The sequence below is a fragment of the Electrophorus electricus genome, chromosome 8 (assembly GCF_013358815.1).
Source record: "Electrophorus electricus isolate fEleEle1 chromosome 8, fEleEle1.pri, whole genome shotgun sequence".
Classification (NCBI taxonomy): Eukaryota; Metazoa; Chordata; class Actinopteri; order Gymnotiformes; family Gymnotidae; genus Electrophorus; species Electrophorus electricus.
Window position 1 is genome coordinate 13,543,816 of NC_049542.1, and position 22,237 is coordinate 13,566,052.

The 22,237-nt window shown below is 40.9% G+C and overlaps 1 protein-coding gene across 1 annotated transcript in view; it reads left to right on the plus strand.

Moving 5' to 3' along the window:
• Positions 1–21,316, plus strand: part of kcnh8 (potassium voltage-gated channel, subfamily H (eag-related), member 8) — a 47,812-nt gene extending 26,496 nt beyond the window's left edge. The window contains exons 11-21 of the mRNA XM_035529175.1: positions 2,845–3,059; positions 5,082–5,120; positions 6,210–6,263; positions 7,503–7,585; positions 8,295–8,460; positions 11,022–11,180; positions 12,867–13,087; positions 13,383–13,498; positions 13,657–13,736; positions 20,670–21,083; positions 21,179–21,316. Coding sequence (XP_035385068.1) covers positions 2,845–3,059; positions 5,082–5,120; positions 6,210–6,263; positions 7,503–7,585; positions 8,295–8,460; positions 11,022–11,180; positions 12,867–13,087; positions 13,383–13,498; positions 13,657–13,736; positions 20,670–21,083; positions 21,179–21,316 — 1,685 coding nt within the window. The remainder of the gene's footprint in view (positions 1–2,844; positions 3,060–5,081; positions 5,121–6,209; positions 6,264–7,502; positions 7,586–8,294; positions 8,461–11,021; positions 11,181–12,866; positions 13,088–13,382; positions 13,499–13,656; positions 13,737–20,669; positions 21,084–21,178) is intronic.
• The last annotated feature ends 921 nt before the right edge of the window (positions 21,317–22,237 follow it).

A 22,237-nucleotide genomic window follows, 5' to 3' on the forward strand; every position in this document is an offset into this window, starting at 1 on the left:
CCAGGGGTGGGTGTCCATAGTCTCTGTTTAGTTATTTACTATTAATTAAACCTTTTTTTTTTAACCAGGCAAATCATTAAGAACATTCTTATTTACAATCTGGCAAACAGCAGGAGCTACTTGAGAGTCGAGGACTTACAAAACAGAGAAAGTAAACCAACAAATAACCCCACATAACTGTGAGAAATGACAAATAGCCAGGATGCAAGTGCAAAATAGTCTTTTATAGCAAATGGGACAGATACACTTGAAGTGAGGGTCCGTGATGAGCACACAGTGGCCCAGGGGCAAATCCAAACAGAGAAGTGAAAAACAGAAAATGGAGATCAGGCAAAGACAGAACACCAAGTCTGTGGGAAAAAATGTTTGATACTCAGGAGAAGGCTCGGGCAACTTCATGAGGGATAACTGGGGAATCAGTGACCAAAAAATTAAAGACAGCTGTGATGTGTTCTGAAAGGAGCTGAGTGGTACAGAGCAGAACACGTCTATGATGTGGTTTTGCAAGCTGATCAGTAAACTATAGCCCCATGACCGAGGGATCATCATGATTTGGAGCAGACAGCCTTTAGCAGCTTTAGTGTAAGAGGAGTGATTTCTATATAAAAAAATAACTTTGACCTTTATGTTTGTGGTATGGTGAAGCTAATGAGCTGTGTAATCTGTTCCTGAATGGCCATGAATTTTAAAGTGGGGGAGGTTGTGGGATAGAGGTGGAACTAGAGGAGGAACCAGTGGCATACAAGAATGTATCATACATAGACCTGTAAAAAAAGGACTGTTAGGATAGCAGCTTATTTTTTTAAAATTATCTTCAAATCATTCTTCTTATATTTATTATTTTAAAACCATTAACTTCAGTCAATCATTAACATAACACACAAACCTCATCCCAAAAACCACATACAAAACTATCCACACTTCTTGCAGTTGTTTACTCAAAGATGTAATAGGCAATACCTTCTCATATCAGGGGTGTGTGATTGTTTTGAATGCAGCAACTAATGCGTCTCTTTAATTGACGTCATTCAACCATTTACATGTATGTTGGCTCAAGAGCTGCTAAACACATTAGTCAAACATAATAATGGGTTTTTGTAGCCAGATGCTGCCCTTTTATCTGTGGTTGTTTGGATGTATATGTCATTTATTAATTAAGAAAGCAATAGGTAAAAAATGTAATCCAAACAGACTCATCACTATCATTATAAATTATGAAGTAATCTGACTTTTCACTATCTTTTGACTTTAACAGTACAGAAAGCTAGTGGATATAACTCCTACAGTGTTAATGGATACCACTCCTATAATGTTAATGGGTGTCACTCTTATAATGTTGGTGGATATCACTCCTATAATGCTGGTGGATATCACGCCTAGAATGTTAGTAGATATTACTCCTATAATGTTAGTAGATATCACTCTGATGTTAATGGATATCATTCCTATAATGTTGGTGGATATCACATACCATAGACTGCATATTTATTATTCACTTCATTATTGATAAATATTTTATTTTCTATATTTATCAAATGCAGAAGTATCAGCTGTTTTTTTTAAGTATGAAACAATTCAATTAATAGATGTAATATGCTGTTAACATAGCGTTTCTTGGATATAAGCAGGTGATGTATCTGCTCTGACGGGTCACTCTCTTCATTAGACTTCATACACTTCGAATGTATTCAAGACAGAGCTCTGGACATGTGAAGAGTCAAACCACCCTAAGTTCTGCCAGTCACTGCAAATGTCTCTCTCTCTCTCTCTCTCTCTTTCTGTGTGTGTGTGTGTGTGTGTGTGTATATTTAGTTCTTTGTGGGGAAATAATAATAGGAAAACAAAAAAATGTCCCAAAAAAGTATATCATTTAAATCAAAATGAAAACTAAAAGAACCCAAATATGTCAATATGTATTTTTGTGTATGTATGTGTGTGTACAGGAAGTATACCTCTCTGGCACTTGCTTGTGACTCAGTGTCCTACTGACAGAGGAAGGTGCTGTTTAACTATAGTGCTGTTTAACCATAGTGTTGTCTAACCCTAGTGTTCTCTAACTCTATTGTTGTCTCTATAGTTGTCTAACCCCAGTGTTGTCTTTAGAGTTGTCTCTAGTGTTGTCTAACCCTAGTGATGTCCGTAGTGTTGTTTTACATCAAGTGTTGTCTCTGATACTGAATTAAACTTCTATACCACACACATTTTCACAGCCTGTGAGTGTGACAGAGAAATCATAATTATCAAAGAACACAGACACCAAGAAGCACAGTGTGTGCGTGCGTGTGCATGCATGCGTGTGTGTGTGTGTGTGTGCTGTGGGAGTACACATAGCAGTATAATATATCAGTGCGTTAATTCTAAAGGCTGCAATGTGACATTCCTTATCCAATGCTCTGTATATACATCAATATTATATTATATACATTACTGTATATACATTAATATTATATTGTGAGACTACTGAGATTTTATCAAAATGTTTTGTCTATGGTGGATGATAGTAATCATTTAAATTCCAGAAGATTTACATTCCAGAAGAGTTTAATAAATGTTTACTGCCAACCTGTGTTTATTGTCAGTTCGAAATGTAAAATTTGTGTAATGGATGTAAAGGTTATATTTAACATGTGCTACAGAGAGGAATGCATCATAGTGTACTAACATTTGAGAAATCACCAAATATCAAATGACTGCCTTATACATCAAAATCAAAATCAAATCAATACATAAACTTTTCACCCTCAGTCTGTGTGTGTATATTCTAAGATAGAATCAAAACAAGGTTTATATTGTTTATGTGGACATGACTGCCAGATAATTTTGCATGTGTGTGTTCCCATACAGGTAAAGGAGACTTGATTGGGGCCAACTTGTCTGTGGAGAACCGGGTGATAAAGACCAATGCAGACGTGAAAGCTCTGACATACTGTGACCTGCAGTGCATTAATCTAAGGGGACTGTATGAGGTGCTGGACCTGTACCCTGAGTACTCCCACCGCTTTGTCCAAGACATCACCCATGACCTCACCTACAACCTGAGGGAGGGGCAGGAGAGCCATGTAAGCTAAAACTGGTTTCAGTGTTGAAACACTGTTCAAGTTTCAGAGCACGGTAACTTTTTTGTTTTAAAAGCCAGGAAATATCAGGTTTTTTGAGAACTACAGGCAGGCTACTGATAGTAAGCAGTGCTAATCTCTTTGTATACATTTTCCTACACCTTCATTTGGATAAAAAGGTTCTTGCTTGTTATAATTAATATGAATTATTTGTCATGTTATGACATGCTCTGTTAGTTAGATATTGTAATGATATTACAATACAGGTTATATATAATAGAAATGCAGCATACAATACCTGAATTTTACCTAATAGAAGGAATGAGAGATGAGAGTTGAGAGATAGAGAGAAAGAGAGAGAGAGAGAGAGAGAGAGAGAGAGAGAGAGAGAGCAAACCCCAGGGAGAGGTTTCTCCAAACCTAACTCCTCAATCTACCAGCTCTGCTCCAGCTCCACTCAGCTCCACTCCAACTCTACTCCTAAATCCTACACCCTCAAATGCAGACTCCATCAGTTTTATCATCACCAACAACAGGGCTTACCACCATTGACCAATTGAAAGTCATCACATACTGATGTCACTCCTTCCATTGGACAACAACCAGAGCCACAGGAACTTACAGCTAGTAAGACAATGATTTACGGTCCCGAACAGCACAGTGGTGAGTGTGCTCACTTAGGGGAAACTGTGGTTTAGTTTCTCAGTCTTTGTCCCAGGCTGGTACTGTAATATGATAGGGGAGACCTGAGAAACAAATCATGTACTGGGTTGATCTTCATAGTTCTGTTGGTGAACTGTAATAAAGTTTAGCAAGGCAAAAGGAACGTTGGGAGATTTATACTATGATGGAATAATTTATACTATGATGGAATGCCACTGCCCTCTCTGAGGACCAGAGGGTAATAATTATTGCCAGCATCTACACCACAGCATACACTTACTTAAGGCAATGACTGAAGGTTGATGCAGGGAGTTCACTGTGTATGAAGGAAGGAAGGAAGGAAGAAAGAAAAGAAGAAAGAAAATTAGTTACAGTGGCTGGCAAAACCTTTTTTTTATCCTGCGTGTTTTCATTGTACACTCTCCCTTTAAAATAACTTGAACAAGATACAGGATTATACTGTTGGCACAAAGAAGCTGGGTATTATTGGTGAACTGTTTTATAATTTTATGGCATTTTTTAACATAACAATCTTGGAACAGTTAAAGGGAATAGCTGAGACTAGTGTTTTGGTAAAATAAACAAAATATGTTCTGATAAACTAGTGTGCTGGGGTAAATTCCCATCCATCCTATCACATAACTACAACCTCCCAAGTAGGTTTAGAGTTAGCAGATCTCTTCTGTAATGTATAACTGCTCTTTATGTTTACTTAAGCAGTTGATCATGCTCCTTCATATGCCTGCAAAAATTTGAAGGAGAGATTTAACCCTAACCATAGATTTAAGCCTAACCCTAGATATAATAATAAGCCTATATTTAACTGTAACCCTAAATTTAACCCTACTTTAACCCTACCCCTAGATTTAAATTCTTGATTCTGCCTTTATGGCTTTATAGATGCACAGGTTAGACTATGCAAAAGAAAAAAGAATTAACTCACCAAATAAAAGCAATGCTACCTGGGTTCTGCTGGATTTCTGGCCACCAATATGTGTAGCATCTATATAATATTGAAATTTGCTCTTGTATCTGATAATATAATTGAGCTCCTCTGGAGTTTCCTGTTCTTTGATCAGCTAAAGTAAATTTGGTAAACCAATCACAAACCAACTCAAGGAAATTTTACTTTATGGAAAGCATATTACATTTCTTCATTTTGCTATAAAGGTGTGGACTTTGATGACCAATCAAGAATATGTTTCTGTTTAGGGAAACACACAGTTTGATCCATGAATTCTATGTGCAGTCCTGCTAGTGTGTGGTCACAGGCAAACCTTTCATAGTAAAGCAAACACTTGGGGCAGTAAATAGTTTTTTTTAAGTGTATGTATGTTTGTGTGTCTGTTCATCATTTCTCAGGTAATATCCAGGTTATCCTGCAAGTCCTTGGACACACAGGTGCGTTCCTCATCTCATGTAGACTGTAATAGCTCTGGGCTCATTTCCTTAATGATGATCCATCTCCCAACTCATTTGCCTAATGAGGGGAGCCTGAGAGTACTACAGTATCCAAACAGCATAGATAGATAGAAAGCAAGAGATAGAGAGACAGAGAGAAAGGGAGGTGATGAAGATGATGATGTGATGATGACAATGAGTGTTCATTTCAGTGTCTTGTTCCTCCATGCCTGAAGACATAATGGTATAAACAGGAGTAGGATGAAGTAAGACATGGAGTGAAGGATATGTGATGAGGAAGAGAGAGAGCTAACTGAAGTTCTGGTTGAATGATTGCTTTCAGTTATAGTCAGAGGGAGCCTAAATTATTCAACAGAGAAAATGACCACATTAGTGCATGAAAATATTACTGTGTAATTAATCAGTTAAAATTGCTAAGAAGGGGCAGGTTTTCAGACCCTTTCAAGTTTTCCACATTTTGCTATTGGTATTTGGTATCAATCTAGACACATTACTCCACACTGGCAAAACAAAAACAGTTTTTGGAATGCTTTCTGTATTTTTGAAAAGTAAAAACACTTGCTTGGGGGCTCTGGTGCATTTTTCTTATATCAGTCATCCTTGAAATGCATCTACATCCTCAATGTAGTCCTTTTGTGCCTAGCTGTGATTGGACATATTTAGGGAAGGCAAACACCTGTCAATATAATGTCTCACAGTTGAGTTTTTCTGGATTGAAGGACAACCAAGCCATAAGGTCAAGAGAATGGAAGGAAGTATAGTCAGGGTTGAGGGAAAGATGGATGCAGAAAAATATACAATATGGGTGGAAGCCTTTTGCAGTGAGATCATAGGCTGGGGCAAACAATGACCTGAAGCATTTGGCAGGAATGACTTCAGAAAAACTGTGAAAGTCCTGCAATGGTCCAGCCAGAGTCCAGCTGTGATTCTGCTCTGATCCCAATAGAGCAGCTCTAGGACATGAACATGACTGTGCACCCACACTCCTTGCTGAGATCTGAACAAGACAGTGTACACACACTCCCTGCAGAGACATGAATATGACTGTGCACCTGTGCTCCACTGCAGAGACATGAACATGACTGTGCACCTGTGCTCCACTGGAGAGACATGCACATGACTGTGCACCTGTGCTTCACTGGAGAGACATGAACATGACTGTGCACACACACTTCCTGTATAGATCTGAACATGACTGCCCACCCTTGCTCCAATGCTAACCTGGCTGAGCTGCAACATGGTACATTTTTAATAAATTTACAAAACATTCCAAAAACCTGTTTTTGCTTTGTCATTGTGGAGTATTTTGTGTAGATCCATTTAAGATGAATCTGAAACTTAAATGTGAAAACTTGAAATGGTCTTTAAACCTTCTGTATGCAGTGCATCTGTCTTCCCTTTGTAGAATTATATTTTACCTGTTTTTGCCACTGAAAACACACTGACATTTAAAAGGGTTGCAAATTCAATCATTTAAAAATAAAATCCAACTCATTTACAGTAAGGGCTATAATACTGTTGCAGCTGAGCTTCGCAAGGGTTCACTTAATAACCTTGATATTTAATGAAATAAGAAATGCATGTGGACACAGTAATAAGTGGTGAAAACAACTAACTCACTTTTTTATTTTTCAAAAAGAAATTTTCTTTCAGCATCAATTTTCCCTATGGGAAGCCCAAAGGGACATTCACTGCACATACACCTTCAGTAACATGGTCTGCTTAAAAGTCTGTTACATATGTGCCCCCACTTATAAATGCCCCTGTTTATATAATTATAACAGCAAATACCATATCCATGCACAAAACAAAACAAGCATAACCAACAGAATCATAATACCAAGCAGAGGTAAATCCCTTAGCCTGCACCACCTGCACCACCTGATATGGGCCTTTCCAGTGCGGAGCCAACTTAGTGCAACTATCGATAGGGTTATGCAGCCAAACCAACGCACCCTTTATGTACCTGTGGTCCTGAATGCCTTCATCATGGTACAGCTTGTGTAAGCCTCAGCTGAGTTCAGTCTGGCAGCCCCAAAGGCCTTCTCCATTCGCACCACCAGAGAGGACACCAATTTGGTGTGAGATCCAAAGACCCAAGGCTCCAGAACATGGGGAACACGAACACATCTGCTGGAATCCAAACTTTGTGGCCATGAATGAGAATGAAGGGGAGAATTAAGTGAGTGCTGGAGTGCCTGGAGGTGTTATTGGTAAATTGCTTCAGAAAGGCATCCCATTCACCCCCATAGGAAAGCAGCCTCTTGGCCAGTGGGTCGATCATTGTTCTGTTGTGGCATTCCACCATATCATCTGATTTTGGATTATATGCCACACTGCATGTTTTTTTTTTGTTCCCAGATGCCAGCAGAGGCCTTGGATCACCCTCACCTCAAACTGATGGCCTTGATTGCTGTGTACAGCTTCTGGGATACCATGGAACAGTACATAATCTTCAAACAATCAATGGACCACTGACTTGCTGTCTGGTTAGGGAGTGTGTACAAATAAACAAATTTGGTGAAATAGTATTCTACTTCCGGGACATACCCTTGGATGTCCCTTGGATGTCACTGGCAGCTCCAAGATATCTGCAGCCACTCTAATGTCTAACAGTCAACCCTCCCATAGGAGCTTTCTGTTTTGGCACCGGGGACCTGCATGTCAGGCAGGCCTTACACTGTTCACACCAGCATCTAATGTCCCTCAGCATGGAAGGCCAATAACATGTCTGTCTCACCCTTGCCCAGACATGCTCATCTGAAAATTGAGCAGACATGGGCCCCCCATGGACATGTTGGAGCAGACAAGACACAAGTGTTCAGGGTGACCTGCACCTGTCTCTGTCCTACTGGAGACTTAATCATAGTCTGACACAAAAGGCCATTTATCATGGATGGGCAACTGAACTTTGTCCATATCTTACAGAAATTAAAAGAAGACCCTCATGTTGATGGGGTGGATGTGCATAGTCCCCCTCAATCGAGGTCAAAACCCTGACAACATCTGAGTCCTCTTGTTGCACTGACCTTATTTCCAAGCCATCATGTGAGAGATAGTAGACCATGGCCAGGTCTACCTCAAGATTGTCAGAACAAGCAGACTGTACACCCTCAACACTGTGCACCACAGCAACCTGATTCTCCCCTTCAGGTGGATCATGAGGCAGTGGATGGCGAGGCAGTGCATCTACATTCAGGTGATGAAAACCATCTTTGTGAACAATAACCTAGTCAAATGGGTCCAGCTTCCTCACCCATCGACCTCATCATCCCATCAAGTCATTACCAATGTCTGCGCACTGAAGACTCAACACAGGGCAATGATCAGTTGTAATTGTGGTTGTAAATATAGACAGCCCAACATAGTGTTTAAACTCTCACACAGCCCATACAATGATCCAGAGTTCCTCATTAAATGTAAACCACTGCATCTGAGCTTTGGTCCAAGTTTGGCTGGTATAGGCCACATGTCTTGCCCATCAATGTCCTGTGTTAGTGTAACCCATAGGTCAATATACATTTTTATTCTGGGATCTCTGTTTATATTAAGAGCCTGTCACTTTAAGATCTTGGTTATGCCATATTTTGTTAGGCACTTATTGTTAATGCTATTGGTGCTCATTTTATGATGGCATGTGCTCATTATAACTTACTAGCATGAGTGCACGATAGTTAGAGTACAATCAGCATGGTAGGAGCTGGTTGTTAAATTCAGCTAACATTTAGCTGAATTCATTGTCAGTCATTATCACTCCCAGAAGCCCTCACATCATGAGCATGCCTTGTTTTCTTATTGTAATAGGTCCTGAGCTAGACTGAGTCTGATATATGCTGGGTTTCCAAGCTGTGTGTTGTGGCGTGAGAGAAGCTGGTGTTTTGATTTTGTAGCACTTCAAGTAAGGCCTGAGAGAACTGATTTTTTGGGGTACCCTTTTCCTTTTTTATTTTTTTGGCATGCCTTATTTATCTATCTATCTATTTATTTATTTATTTAGCACATGAGCAAGGAAAACAACTGTTGAATTTTACATTCTCTCTCTCTCTCTCTCTCTCTCTCTCTCTCTCTCTCTCTCTCTCTCTCTCTCTCTCTCTCTCTCTCTCTCACACACACACACACACACACACACACACACACACACACACACACACACACACACAAACAGACCAGGCCAGGATTTTACGTTCTCTGTGATCTTTGGGTCAGGTTGGAGGCCATAGAAATGACATGACCCAGGAACACCACATGATCTCTTGCCAGGTGACATTTCTTGAGTACTGAGTCTCAGCCCAGCAGACTGTATTCTGGAGAAAACATCCTCCAGATGGACACAGTGATCCTCAAATGTATGAATGTAAATCAGAATGTCATCTAGATAGACCATGCAAATATGCCACAGCAGCCCCCTAAGGATCAGTTCCATCATACGTTAAAATGTTGTGGGTCAGTTCGTAAGTCCCATCGGCATGATCCTCCAGTGGTATAGGCCTCTCCTGTGATGAAGACCATTTTCTCCCTGTCCTCATTGGTCACTTCCACCTGCCAGTAACCGTTTGAGAAATCAAGTGTACTAAACCAGAAGGAGCCTGCAAGGGCATCGGGGCTGTTATCCACTTGGGGTAGTGGATGAGAATCTTTGACTGTGACTGAATTAAGTTGCCTGTAATCCATGCAGAATTTCCAATGCCCCTCAAATTTCTAAACAAGGACCACTGGGGAGGCCCAGGGGTGGCAACTCTTCAATGATGCTGTCCCCCATCAGACCAGCCACCTGATGCTTGATTTTAGCCTGTTTCCCTGAAGAGGGGCAATTATGCATGTTGTTTGATGGGGTAGGATTATTGGCTGTCCTAATGTGGTGCTTAATCAGCCTGCATCTTCCAGTATTTCTATCAGCTACATTAAAAACCCCTGCAAATTTCTGTATGAGCATAGTTAGCTGCGCTCACTGCTGTGTTGTGACGGGAGACCCATCCAGTGTGACAGGTAGTGCATGAGAGGATAAAGACAACATAGCAATCAGATGGCTGAGGAAGTGGTATAAGGTCAGTTTCTCCAAGGTGATGAAACTCACCCAAATGCACTCCCTGTTTGAGCATCAAGTCTTTCATAGTAGGGTTCAAAACCCGAGCCACCACGATGCCAATCAGGACGTTTGTCACTGCATGTGCAATTACCACACTTGCGGACTCTGGCACATTGGGCTCCAAGTAATCCTCAAAATTCCATGAGGTAAGATTAACAGTGTTGGGAGGGCACACATTAACTGGACTAGTGTCTCACTAAAGAGACTGTCCAGACAAACATAACAGCATTCAGGTAACTTTTCTGCACTCCACACTATCCATAGCACACCCACTTCCAAATCCAGCCAAGCATGATTTTCAGTAGGAAGTCCAGGCCAAGGTGATCTGCCTGAGTGGACTTCTTGAGGACATGAAACACATGGTGTCACATCACTGATCCCAACCTAAAAGCCACATCATAGTGCTCAGTGTATCTAGCATTTGCCCATTTACAGCATGTGATCTTATAGGTTTTGGTCAAAGGACAATTGTGCAGGGCTAGAACCAACATACAAAAATCTGCACTAATAAGTGAAAGTAGTCTCTGAATCCACCAACATAAAGACCTCTGTGCCTTCAATCACTCTTCTAATATATAAAGCCAGGATTCTTCTCAATCACTTCGCAATAACCTAATTCGGCCATGTGTTGGAACATCCTTATGTAAGTGGCTCCTTGATGAAGAATCTGATGTCTGTGCCTTAACATCAGTTACAGCCCATCAGCTACAGGAAACGCACATGTCATCATCTTTGTTCATCCTCACAGTGAGTACGCCATCTTGGTCTGGGGCGCCATTGTCTCACTGTCCTAGAGGTTAACGGATGCACTGGTTCATGTTGTTGAGCATACTGTCAGTGGCTGCTTCTATTTGAGGATGCATGAGCTGGAGAACGGCCTTTCTGAGCTTCCTGAACCTCCCCAGACTAGTATCCTGGCCTGCCACAGGTACAGCTACATTGGGAATGAGAAGGCAAGCGAAAACCCATGCCACCTCTTTCCTGTACCCCAAGCTACAGCCCATAGCCTCTTATTCTCATCATGCATCTCTTTCACCTCCAATCTCATTGCATACATTTCCTACAATAGAATATCAACAGCCCTCCTCAAAACCATCAGCCCTCCTCAGACCCATGCTACCAGACACAACGGCACAGTTGCGTTCACTTTCATAAAGAAACTATTTGGATGCATCCTTCCACTGTCTGCTTTCAGAGTTTCTCTGGTATTCTCACAACATCCTGCTATTATCAGAGCCTCCTCCATGTCAGTAGCACTCTGCTCATAACATTTTACCCACAATACTGGGTCCAGTCCTGCAAGAAAACGATGAAACTTTTCCTCTTCTTGTGCCACTTCATCATAATCTGGGAATGCTTCCTGGACAAGCTTGCTAACATCAGCAGCATAAACTTCCTGTGGGGTGCACACAAACAGGCAGCAAGGTTGGCTTTAAAATAGTCCATAAACTGCTTCTGTGCAAAAGACTCATTATGTGGTTCCCTGAGTGCTGCATAGTCTGACTGCAGAGCTGCTGGAAGACTGTCCCATAACAGAAATGCAGCTTTGCCTAAATGAGTAGGTAAAATTCTCACCAGCTCATACTCGTTCCCGAGTGCCTTGACCTTAACTTCAGGCTGCCTTGCCCAGCTCAGAAGACTCTGGCTCCTGTCTCCAGTGAAGGGAGCAGGCCTCAATTCTCTACCAAGAGCACGGTCTTTGGCTCTCTCCAAGCTATACTTGCATGTGCTGTCAACATCCAGCCACATGTTACAGAGTGTTTTCCCTGTGTGAGCTAAGTTGCTAACTATACTGAGTAGGCAAAACTACTCAGAAACATCACTAAAATGCAACTGCACACTTTCGTTTATTTGTCCAAAATAAATTGACCCAAAAATCTGTGCCAGCAATTTATCCCAGCAAGGGTTCACCTAATAACTTTGATATTTATTGAAACAAGAAAAGCACACACTCAGTAGTAAATGGTGAAATCAACTAACTCATTTTTTACTTTAACTTTTTTTTTACTCCAAAACTAAACTTTTTTTCTAACATCACTCTACCCTATGGCAACCACAAAGGAACATACACAGCACATACAACTTCAGTAACGCAGTCTGCATAAAAGTCTATTATACTGTTAAAATAGCATGGCCTACTGTTTTATGTTTATTTGACAGTTAAATAAACTGCTGAAATGTGTCTGTTTGTAATTGCTGTTACTTTGGGGACCACAGGTACTTTCTGCTTCCCTATTACAATGCTAAACAAACATCACTGACAAAGTCATAGAACATGATGTAAAATAGGTAAATAGTGGCTATTGAAAAGGTATTAGAGAAAGTGCACTGAGATCATGACTGATTTAATGGGTTGGCCTTTTAAAAACAATGCGGGGGGGGGGGGGGGGGCTTTGCTTAGAGCAGTGGTAGCTCAGGGGTTAAGATACTTCACTTGTAAGTGGGAATGTTGCTGGTTCAAGCCCCACCACTGAGCAATGCCCTTAACCCTCAATTGCTCTAGTTGTGCTCAGTCATAATTGTAAATTGCTTTGGATTAAAGAATCAGATAAATACATCCATGCCCTGGTTTTTGAGAGCCTTGGAAATTAAATTGCGATTAGGAAATATGGCAGTGACCAAATGTTTTGCCATCATAGATGGAAGGGAGGGGCAATGGAGGGATGATCCGGTGCTGTCCACCAATAGCAGAGCAGCAGCAGAAGGAAGCAGAGAATCAGGTACTGTACCTGAGAGCTGTGGATGACACAAGTAACTCCAAACAATCACTCGTACAGGGGAGTGCTCAACGAAATGAAAAGAAGCTTCACATTCGGCAATCTGCAGTTTCCAAACCTGATCCCTCTAATCTCAGTCCAAGGTATATGCTCCCCTATGCAGACAGACATACTTTCCTTTTTGTTTTGTTTTTTTAATGTGTAAGTTTACTTTACTGATCTTACATATAATAGTAAGAATATGAGTCATATAAATATTTACTCACTTATGTTAGGTGAGCATTTTTTTCCTCCCAGAAGTACATGCAGTAATATACATGCACATATACATAAAGCAGCTCCAGGATTGGTTTTCCAATAAATATATGCCTGTGTATCATAAAGCAGCTCAAGGATTGATTTGTTAATAAATGTATGCATGCGTATGTTTATGTTTAGGGTTGTTGATGGTACAGAAGCTAGTGAAGGCACAGAGAGGATGTTTGCATTTCCATTCTCTCCTCATCACCAGAACATTGCCAGACACCCAACCAACATGACTACTAGCAAGCCAGGTCAGTGTGTGCTTGCATGAGAGAAATTCATTCATTACCTCTCTGTTGGAATTTTTAACTTGTCTACTATGTAATACAATTATTACAGATACTTTTGAAATTATTTATAACATTCAGAAATGCCAGTTGTATTTGAATGTAATAATTTACTATTCCAGATATCCTACAGATCAGTACTGCAGAGTTAGCGGCTAAATCTGAAGAGACCAGAGGACATCTGCGCCACTTAGACCAAGAGGTACTGTAACACACCTGACTTCTCTTTGGACTGGTTCAAGTGTAATCTGTGTAGCCTGACTGCATTGTCCTCTGTTACCTGAAATCACGGGAGATCAGGTGAGCGCTTGGTGTCATGCTAGTAACAAACCATATGGCTAGACCTAGCAGGGCAAGGCAAGAGAAAAGAAGGAATATGCTGTTTAAATAGTAAATGATGTGACACTTTTCAGTAGAGGAAAATGGACCAAACATAGTGACAGCAGCACCTGGGGCTGTGTTTGGTCTAACAGATCCCAGGAATGACAACTTTCATCAACATCAGTCCCATTCCAAAGGATTGCAATTAGGATCAGCAAAAAATTACTACAAATTGGCAGAGTATTGACAAATGTATAATTGGTCAGGAATACTTAGCCTCTTCCCACTTACAATATCAGAGTGGAGGAAGAAAAACTCAATGATCTCTCATCTAAAAATGCACAATTTACTTAATGGTCTGACAGTTAATAATCAGAACACACTGTAAAGTTGTTACATTGAAGCTAAAATTTTGCATTCTATTGCATGTTGGACATTTTTCAGATTTGACTATCAGGTGGTAGCAATCACATTACATTTTTCACAGTTGGTACTGTAAGAGGGTGCCTTCATCTAGTGCCATCTTTCTCATGCCTCTCATTCTCTCTCTCTCCCAGTCTGTCTTGTTCCCACTCTCCCTCTGACAGACTGTATCACCAGGGCTCTATTGTGATCCATGTTTGGTCCAATCCACTCAGAGATGTTGGGCTTCTGTCCTGGTGCCCCTTCCTGTCTGATGCTGTGTTCTAATACCTTCTGTTGCCTCCAATGACATTATGGATCATTAACCAATTAGACTCATTATTTGTTAATATCACTTTTTGGCATGACATCTGCTGTGTCTGCCAAACTCATGTTCATCTTAGCTGAGTTCACCTGTGCCTACAAATACAGTAGGTGCCACAATTAAGTGTCTGTGAAGGTACAGAGCATTCTCATATGACATGCTAATTTTTCTCCTGTCACACAAATACAGAAACTGAAAGGTATGATAGTTAATGTACTAACCACCAAACATAGTGTACTCTACATAGATCAGTGCAAAATCAGATATCTTGTGGAGCTATGTGTTCATTGATGATGTCTCATTTTTATACTATTATTGTCTATAAGTCATCCATTTTCAACATAGATAGACAGATGAACTGCTTATAGCAAAGCCTGCCACCCTCCAAAAGCTCCACTAATCAAAGTATCTGAACATAATGACCATAGACTACTGCAATGCAATATTTAAAAATATCCAAACAATAAATAATGGTGCTTTACAGTGAACGACTAAGCAATAATTTGCTTCACCTACAATGACCTTTAGTGCCTATGAGAGATGGGTATGAAAAAAGAAACAACTTTCTGCCTGCATCAGCTGGTTACGTGCTGTTTCTATGAGAAAAAGCCATCCATGACAGTTTTAACAACTGCTACTTGTTCAATTCTGAGCCCACTTCTTCCGATTGCTGCATACAATCAGCCCAGACAGCACTCTGTGGACCAAACTGTGCATGATTTTGCAATTGCCTTGACACACAAGGCACTGAGGGAACACTTTCCAACAATTTTGAATTTGTTTCTCAATAAACCTCAACCACCAGTAAGCCTGCATCTCTATAGTACTGTTTGCAAATGGTTGCATCCGCATTTTTTTAAATTAATAAATTCAAATTCAAAACCTACAATCCAATTGGACAAGAAAGTCAGAGAAACATTAAATTGAATCATAGCTCATTCCTTGCTCAGCTGGAGAACTGCCTAGGTATGATGGGGTATTCAGTTTTATGATCATCTATAAAAAGTGATTGCATGGGACTGTGGTATTTCACTCCTGTTCAAACAGGCTTGTTCCAGCTTGGTCCTGTTACATATAGTAGTACATTCCATGCAGAAAAAGTGTACTGTTTGGATTCTTATTAAAATGATTTATTTTAACCTGTTTGCAGTGTTTGTAGAGGTCATGATATACTTGGTCATAAAATTATTGTGCCGAGCTGATTAAATTAAAAAAATGATTTGATTGGTCAGAGGTGGTAAACCTTGTTCTTGGTGATGATAAAACTGAAGGACTCTAGGTCTGAGGGGAGAGCATTTAGGAGAAGAGTTGGAGTGGAGCTGAAGCAGAACTGGTAGATTGATGAGTTAGATTTGGAGAAACCTCTCCCTGGGGTTTGTTTCTCTCTCTCTCTGTGTATGTGTGTCTCTCTCCTTCTCTCTATCCATCTATTAGGTAAAATTCAGGTAGTATTTTCTAGGCTGCATTTCTGTTATTTATAATATATGTATGGCCATATTTCAATATCTAACATATTGTAATGGATAAGTGATTGTCTTGCATTATGTAAATAAGTCCTGTGTTACCTAAACTGCAGATGAAACTCAACTCTTCAGATAGTATTATATCATGTAAACACTCACTAACTAGACTGATCAAGAACCAGCAATAATTAAATTGACACCAATTCTCTGTAATTTATCCAATCTGCTGTGTACATTAGGTACATCATAAATTAAAATAGCCAGCAGTAAACACCTGACTAACCAGTCTGTTTTAACATTATAAGAACTTTATAAAGTTGGTTATGCATATTCTCATTACTTATGTTGTGTTATGCAATAGCACTCATTTGTGTGACTGAGACCATCACTTAGGATGGTTGAATGGGTGCTCTGGCTGCTATGTCAGGGAGCTGGGTCTTTGGTCTGGGAGTCAGTGCTCATGTTTACCTCCTGTCAGTCCCAGGTGTGGTGGCTGCCCACAGCCTTCTTTACAATTTGTACTTTTAATTTGGAGTCAGAGACCTTTTACACACAATAAACCTCAAAGCATGCCCATTTCCATCACTGTTTGTAGGTAAAGCGGTTAGGGACAAGTAAATACCGTATCACCCTCCCTACAGGTGCACTCAAAAAAGCCCAAGAATCTGCAGGATTCCACCACACTGACAGTAGTGCTCTTAATTACTATGGGGTGAGGCAGGTTGTCCAGGTTATCTGAGACACATAAGATATAAAATGTTATAAATCTACTGCTATCCAATATTTGATGTGGTGGCTGCTTGTAATTAGACTTATAAGGGTGAAGGCATCTGCAAACTATTATGATTTAAGTATAAGGGGTCCATACATTAGCGTAGGAGGTGGGAGTGGGGTGAGAGGTGCTGTGGGGCCAGTAGCCCCCCTTGTGGTGGCTTCTGGGTGTAGCATCTTACACTCAGCAGTACCTGTAAACTTAAAGTTTTAATGAACAAATTTTAAAATAAAAATTGTGTGCACGGTGGGTTTAAACATAGCTGTAGCGATATGTGCAAAAACATATTTAAATTATTTTAATTATTTATCATTAAATATGTCCAACTACTTCTCCTACATTTCTGGTAGAATGGGGTGTTTTAATGGGGACACATTTATAGTTACATTTATTTGGTTAATGTAGTCTTTATGCAGTCTTTGTAGTCTATATGTAGGCTTTCTTTCTTACATTTGCATTTACATTTATGGTATTTTGCACATGCTCTTATTCAGAGTGACTTAAAAAACTTTGTCATTTACTCATAAAATGTATCTACCAGTACAGTAGGTTAGAGTTCAAGATACCATTGAACTAGAATGCTGTTGAAATACAGGGATCAATGCTGATGCCTAGAAGTGAAAAACATAATCTTTATAACAGACAACAATAAGTGCAATAAACAATACCCTACAGTAAGTACTAGAGTTTCAGATACTCAACATAGGTGCAGGATCAGTGGTCATTTAATTATTCTACAAACAGATGGGTCTTCAGTCCGCATATGAAGACTGCAAGGAACTCTACTGGCAGAAAGGCCAGTGAAAGTTCCACCATCTAAGGGCCAGGACAGAGAATAGTCTCTATGCTTGTCTTCCATGAGACTTGAAGATAGGTGTTCCTCACCTATAATTTTTCCCTCACTTTCTCAAACTTCATCATATACATCAACAAAACTAAACATCTTTCCAACCTGAAATGTGTCTTGCAATTCCTGTCTACATATCCCACAGATCTCCTAGGGACTATTATCGATGTAATCACTGCAACTTCAGCAACCTCAGCAACCTCATTTACTCCCAATATTCAGTGCAATCAAAGACCATGGTGACTGAACTATGGAATTGCCAATTTGCTGTCCAGAAAGCTGACTTAATCTCAGCCATAGTATCCCTCCACCTGCTGCACTTCCTGGCTCTTAACAGAGAACTGGATTACCCCAGAGAACTTGGCAACTCCACTTGCCCAATACTCTGCCTTTTCATTCACACATTCTCCAAGGCATCTCTGCAAGAGTGGTGGCATGAGTTTACTGCTGTTTCGAATGTGGTGTTTCACCCTACTTTCCTTCTCTGCTCTTTCAGTTTCTTCTTTTGAATTTCACACTATTATGGTGTCTTTCCTCACTAAACTTCATATCATTATCATTTACTGCCAGGTTTTCTGGATAACTTCATTGATGAGCTTGACAGCCTTTTGAGTCAATTCCCCATTAAAGGAAACCCACTCATCCTCTTTGTTGACTTCAACCTTCCATCGGACAAGCTATATTTCTCCCTCATCCTTCCGCTGTTGTAATTTCACCTCATCCTCAATCAGCCACATCCCTAGCATTCGACTCACAGAACGGGCAGTGCTCTGAACCTGCTTTTCACCCGGACCACAACAGCATCAGACATCGCAGCCACCCCCTCTGTCTCCAAGACCACCAGTTTATATTCTTCTCTTTCCCACCCTACTCTTTTTATCCATACCTCCCCCACATGTGCTTCCTCCTTCCAAAGCAATGTGTGCTCCATCACACCTTCCTTCCCTTACTTCTACTATATTGTTTACCTTTCCCTGGATACATTTACAAATGCTTTTCTTTCTACACTCTCCACATCAATGAATCTTCTGTGCCCTCTCTGCTCCAGACCTGCAAGATCTCCCTGCCTGTTCCCTGGCTAACAGAAGTGCTGTGTCACCACAAGAGAAAACTAAGGACTGCAGAGAGTCAGTGGGGGAAAACACCTAGATTCAGACCTCAGCTCATAACAGTCTCTCCTTTTCAAGTACTCACTGGAAGTGACATCTACAAAGTCATCCTACTACAGAGGATGTTTTGAATCATTAGCATCTGATCCATGCAATCTTCACCCTGCCCCTCTTCTTCATCCCTCATCTCTTACTCCTGAGAATTCCATCACTTTCTTTGAAGAAAAGGTTGCAGCAATTCACCAGTCATTTTCCTTTCTTCCAACTCTTCCAACAGTGTTCAATTTCCTACATCCAACTCTCTGGCTTCTTTTTCTCCTCTCTCCTCAGAGAAAATCTTTTAACTCCTGACTTCCAGCAATCTGAATACATGTCCCTTGGATCCCATTCCTTTCACTCTTTTACAGACAGTCTTGAGAGATCTGCATCCTTTCATCATCAACAACTCCTTGTCCTCTGGACATGAATCATCTGCATTCAAAACTTCCAGGTTGGTACCAATCTTAAAGAAGGGCACACTTGACAGCTCCAACATAATCAATTCCAGAACAGTATCTCTTCTCTCTTTCCTCTCAAAGGTTCTTGCACGAGCAGGTTACAATCAACTATCTCTTTTCCTCACCCAGAACCAGCACCACGATCCCAATCAGTCCGGATACAAACCGGCACATTCAACAGAAACTGCCGTCATAGCAGTGACAGAGACACTTCATGCTGCCAAAAATGCCAAACTATCATCCGTCTTGATTCTGCTGGACCTTTCATCAGCCTTTGATACAGTAAACTACAACATCTTCCTCTCTGTTCTCTCCAGCCTTGGTGTGACTGGGTCTGCATGGAAATGGTTCCAGTCCTATCTGGAGGGATAGTCCTATCAGGTAACAAGGAGAGGGTCCATATCCAGTCCATATAGACTCTCCACCAGTGTCACCCAGGGCTCAGTGTTAATGTTCTTCTCTTCTCTTTGTATACTCCTTTGCTTGGTGATATAAAAATCTTCTCATCCCCTCTCCTACCACTACTATGCTGATGACACCCAATTAATTCTTTCTTTCCCACACTCTAACACACAGGTTTCGAGGTGTATCTCAGCATGCTTGACTGACATTGTGTCATGGATGACAGCCCACCTCTTGAAGCTCAATCCCAGTAAAACCAAGCTTCTGTGCCTCTCAGGAACTCCCAAACCTTACCATGACCTCACAGTTTCCTTTGAGAACTCCCTGGTATCACCATCTGAAGCTGCTCGTAGCCTTTGGGCAACAAGTTATCATTCTCAACTCATGTTTCAAATCTGATCCAGTCTCTGGCAGATTTCTTTTTTTTAACATATAAAGGATTCGGCCCTTTCTCTCACAAGAAGCTGCCCAGGGGCTTGTGTAGTCTCTTGTAATCTCAGAGCTAGATTACTGCAACTTGCTGTTTGCTGGTCTTCGTCTATGAGCCATCAGACCTCTACAACTTGTCTAGAATGCAGCAGCATGACTTGTCTTCAATCTTCCAAAGCTCACATCACTTCGCTGATGCGTTCCCTTCATTGGCTTCCAGTAGCTGCATGCATCAGATTTAAAACCTTGATGCTTGCCTACAAAGCCAAAAATGCCCCTCTATACATGATGTCAATGGTTGAAGCACAATCTGTACCTCAAGTACTCTGAACTTCAAGTATGGCTCAGCTTGAAATACAATGCTTCAAGTCTCATGGAAGACAAGCATCAAGACTATACTCTGTTCTGGTTCCCAGATGGTGGAACAAACCTTCACTGGCTGTCCGGATAGTGAGTGATGTATATTTATATGTTTTTGGGTTAGGATTAGTTGTTAGGGGTTAGAGTTTAGGGGTTATGTTTTTTTAAAGACTGCTTTCTGTGAGTGATGTGTATTTATGTGTTGCAGGTGAGCACCCTTGGACAGGAAGTAGCTGAGCTAGGCCGGGTAATGCGAAGTCTGGCCTTCCTCATGGAGACCTTGATGGCCTCATCACAAACACCTGGCATCTGCACTCCAGGACACTCACCACCCTCCAACTCTGCTGAAGGCCAGGCCACACCCTGGATCAATCCCTCCAACTCTGCTGATGGCCAGGCCACAGCTTGGATCAATTCCTGCAACTCTGCTGAAGGCCATGCCACACCCTGGATCAATCTCTTCAATTCTGCTGAGGGCCAGGCCATACCCTGGATCAATCCCTGCAACTCTGGTAAAGGCCAGGCCACACCCTGGATCAATCTTTCAAACTCTGCTGAGAGACAGACCACACCCTGGATCAATCCCCTGCCTTCACAGATGAAAACTGGTATATATTCTGGAGCACGTAAACCCATTAAAGCACAGGAATTGCAGATAGGTTGCCCCTCTGCAGATTCCTGCACCTCAGATATTTCATACCCTGACACCCTCCCCAGTTTGTCACTTACAGACCTCTCAATGAGACATTTCCCACCCCAATCACCCCTTACTCAAAGAACCCGGTCGCAGAGCCTGGAAACCCCACTCCCACACCACCAATCATCACAACCCACTCATGGAAATCTACCCCATGATGGGCAGCCTTTACTGGGAGAAGAGACAGGCCACACACCCCGGCAATGTAGCAAAAAACCCTTATATAAATAAGCACTATGTTTATCCCTGCAGAGAGCTGTTGAACACTGAACTCAGAATCAGTCTGAGCAATGTAGACAGAGATGCACAGGCAAAGCCATGGTGCAGTGGTTATGATTTTGCATTACTTATTTATGGGCACATAATGGAGACTAAAGAGATTTATGATATCAGTTTAGCAATGCTGGATTATTAATCCCAGGTTAAACAAATAAAATTGTATTTGTTGCCAAACTTAGACATATTCTTATTGTAAACCCATCCACAAGACATAACTATCCACTTCATCTTTTGAACATCAGACCCTCTAAAATCTAACCCTACAAACAAAAAAAGAGCTATTTTAAAGAAATCTACTGACCTTGTTAAAGAACCCTTCTGAAAGAGATCTATGAAGACCCTAACCCTAACCTTGATGTCAGAGATTTATAAAGACCTTAACCCTAATCCATCTGTAAGAGATCTATAATGACCTTAACCCTGACCCTTTTGTGAGAGATCTATAAAGGCCATTCCAAATGCCTTTGGAAATTAATTTCTCCAAAGAAGTCTTTACATGCATATACTTCCTGTGCAAAAATTCAATGTCTCTCGTCCTGTGATTAAGAGACTTTCAATTTCTTCAAATTTGCAAATAGTTACTTAGACAGAATTTGTTATTGGTTAGCTTCTTTCACTCACCTTAGTATAAGATATTTGCAGTCCTGGACATGCCATAAAATTAAATGTGCTTACACAGTCTGTTTCATACATCTTATGATACAACCTCAAGCATGTCACAGCATGATTTAAGAGTGCATCTTATTAGCCTTCAGTATCTTCAGCCAAATGATAAATACTGCTAGAAAGGTCCCTTTTGT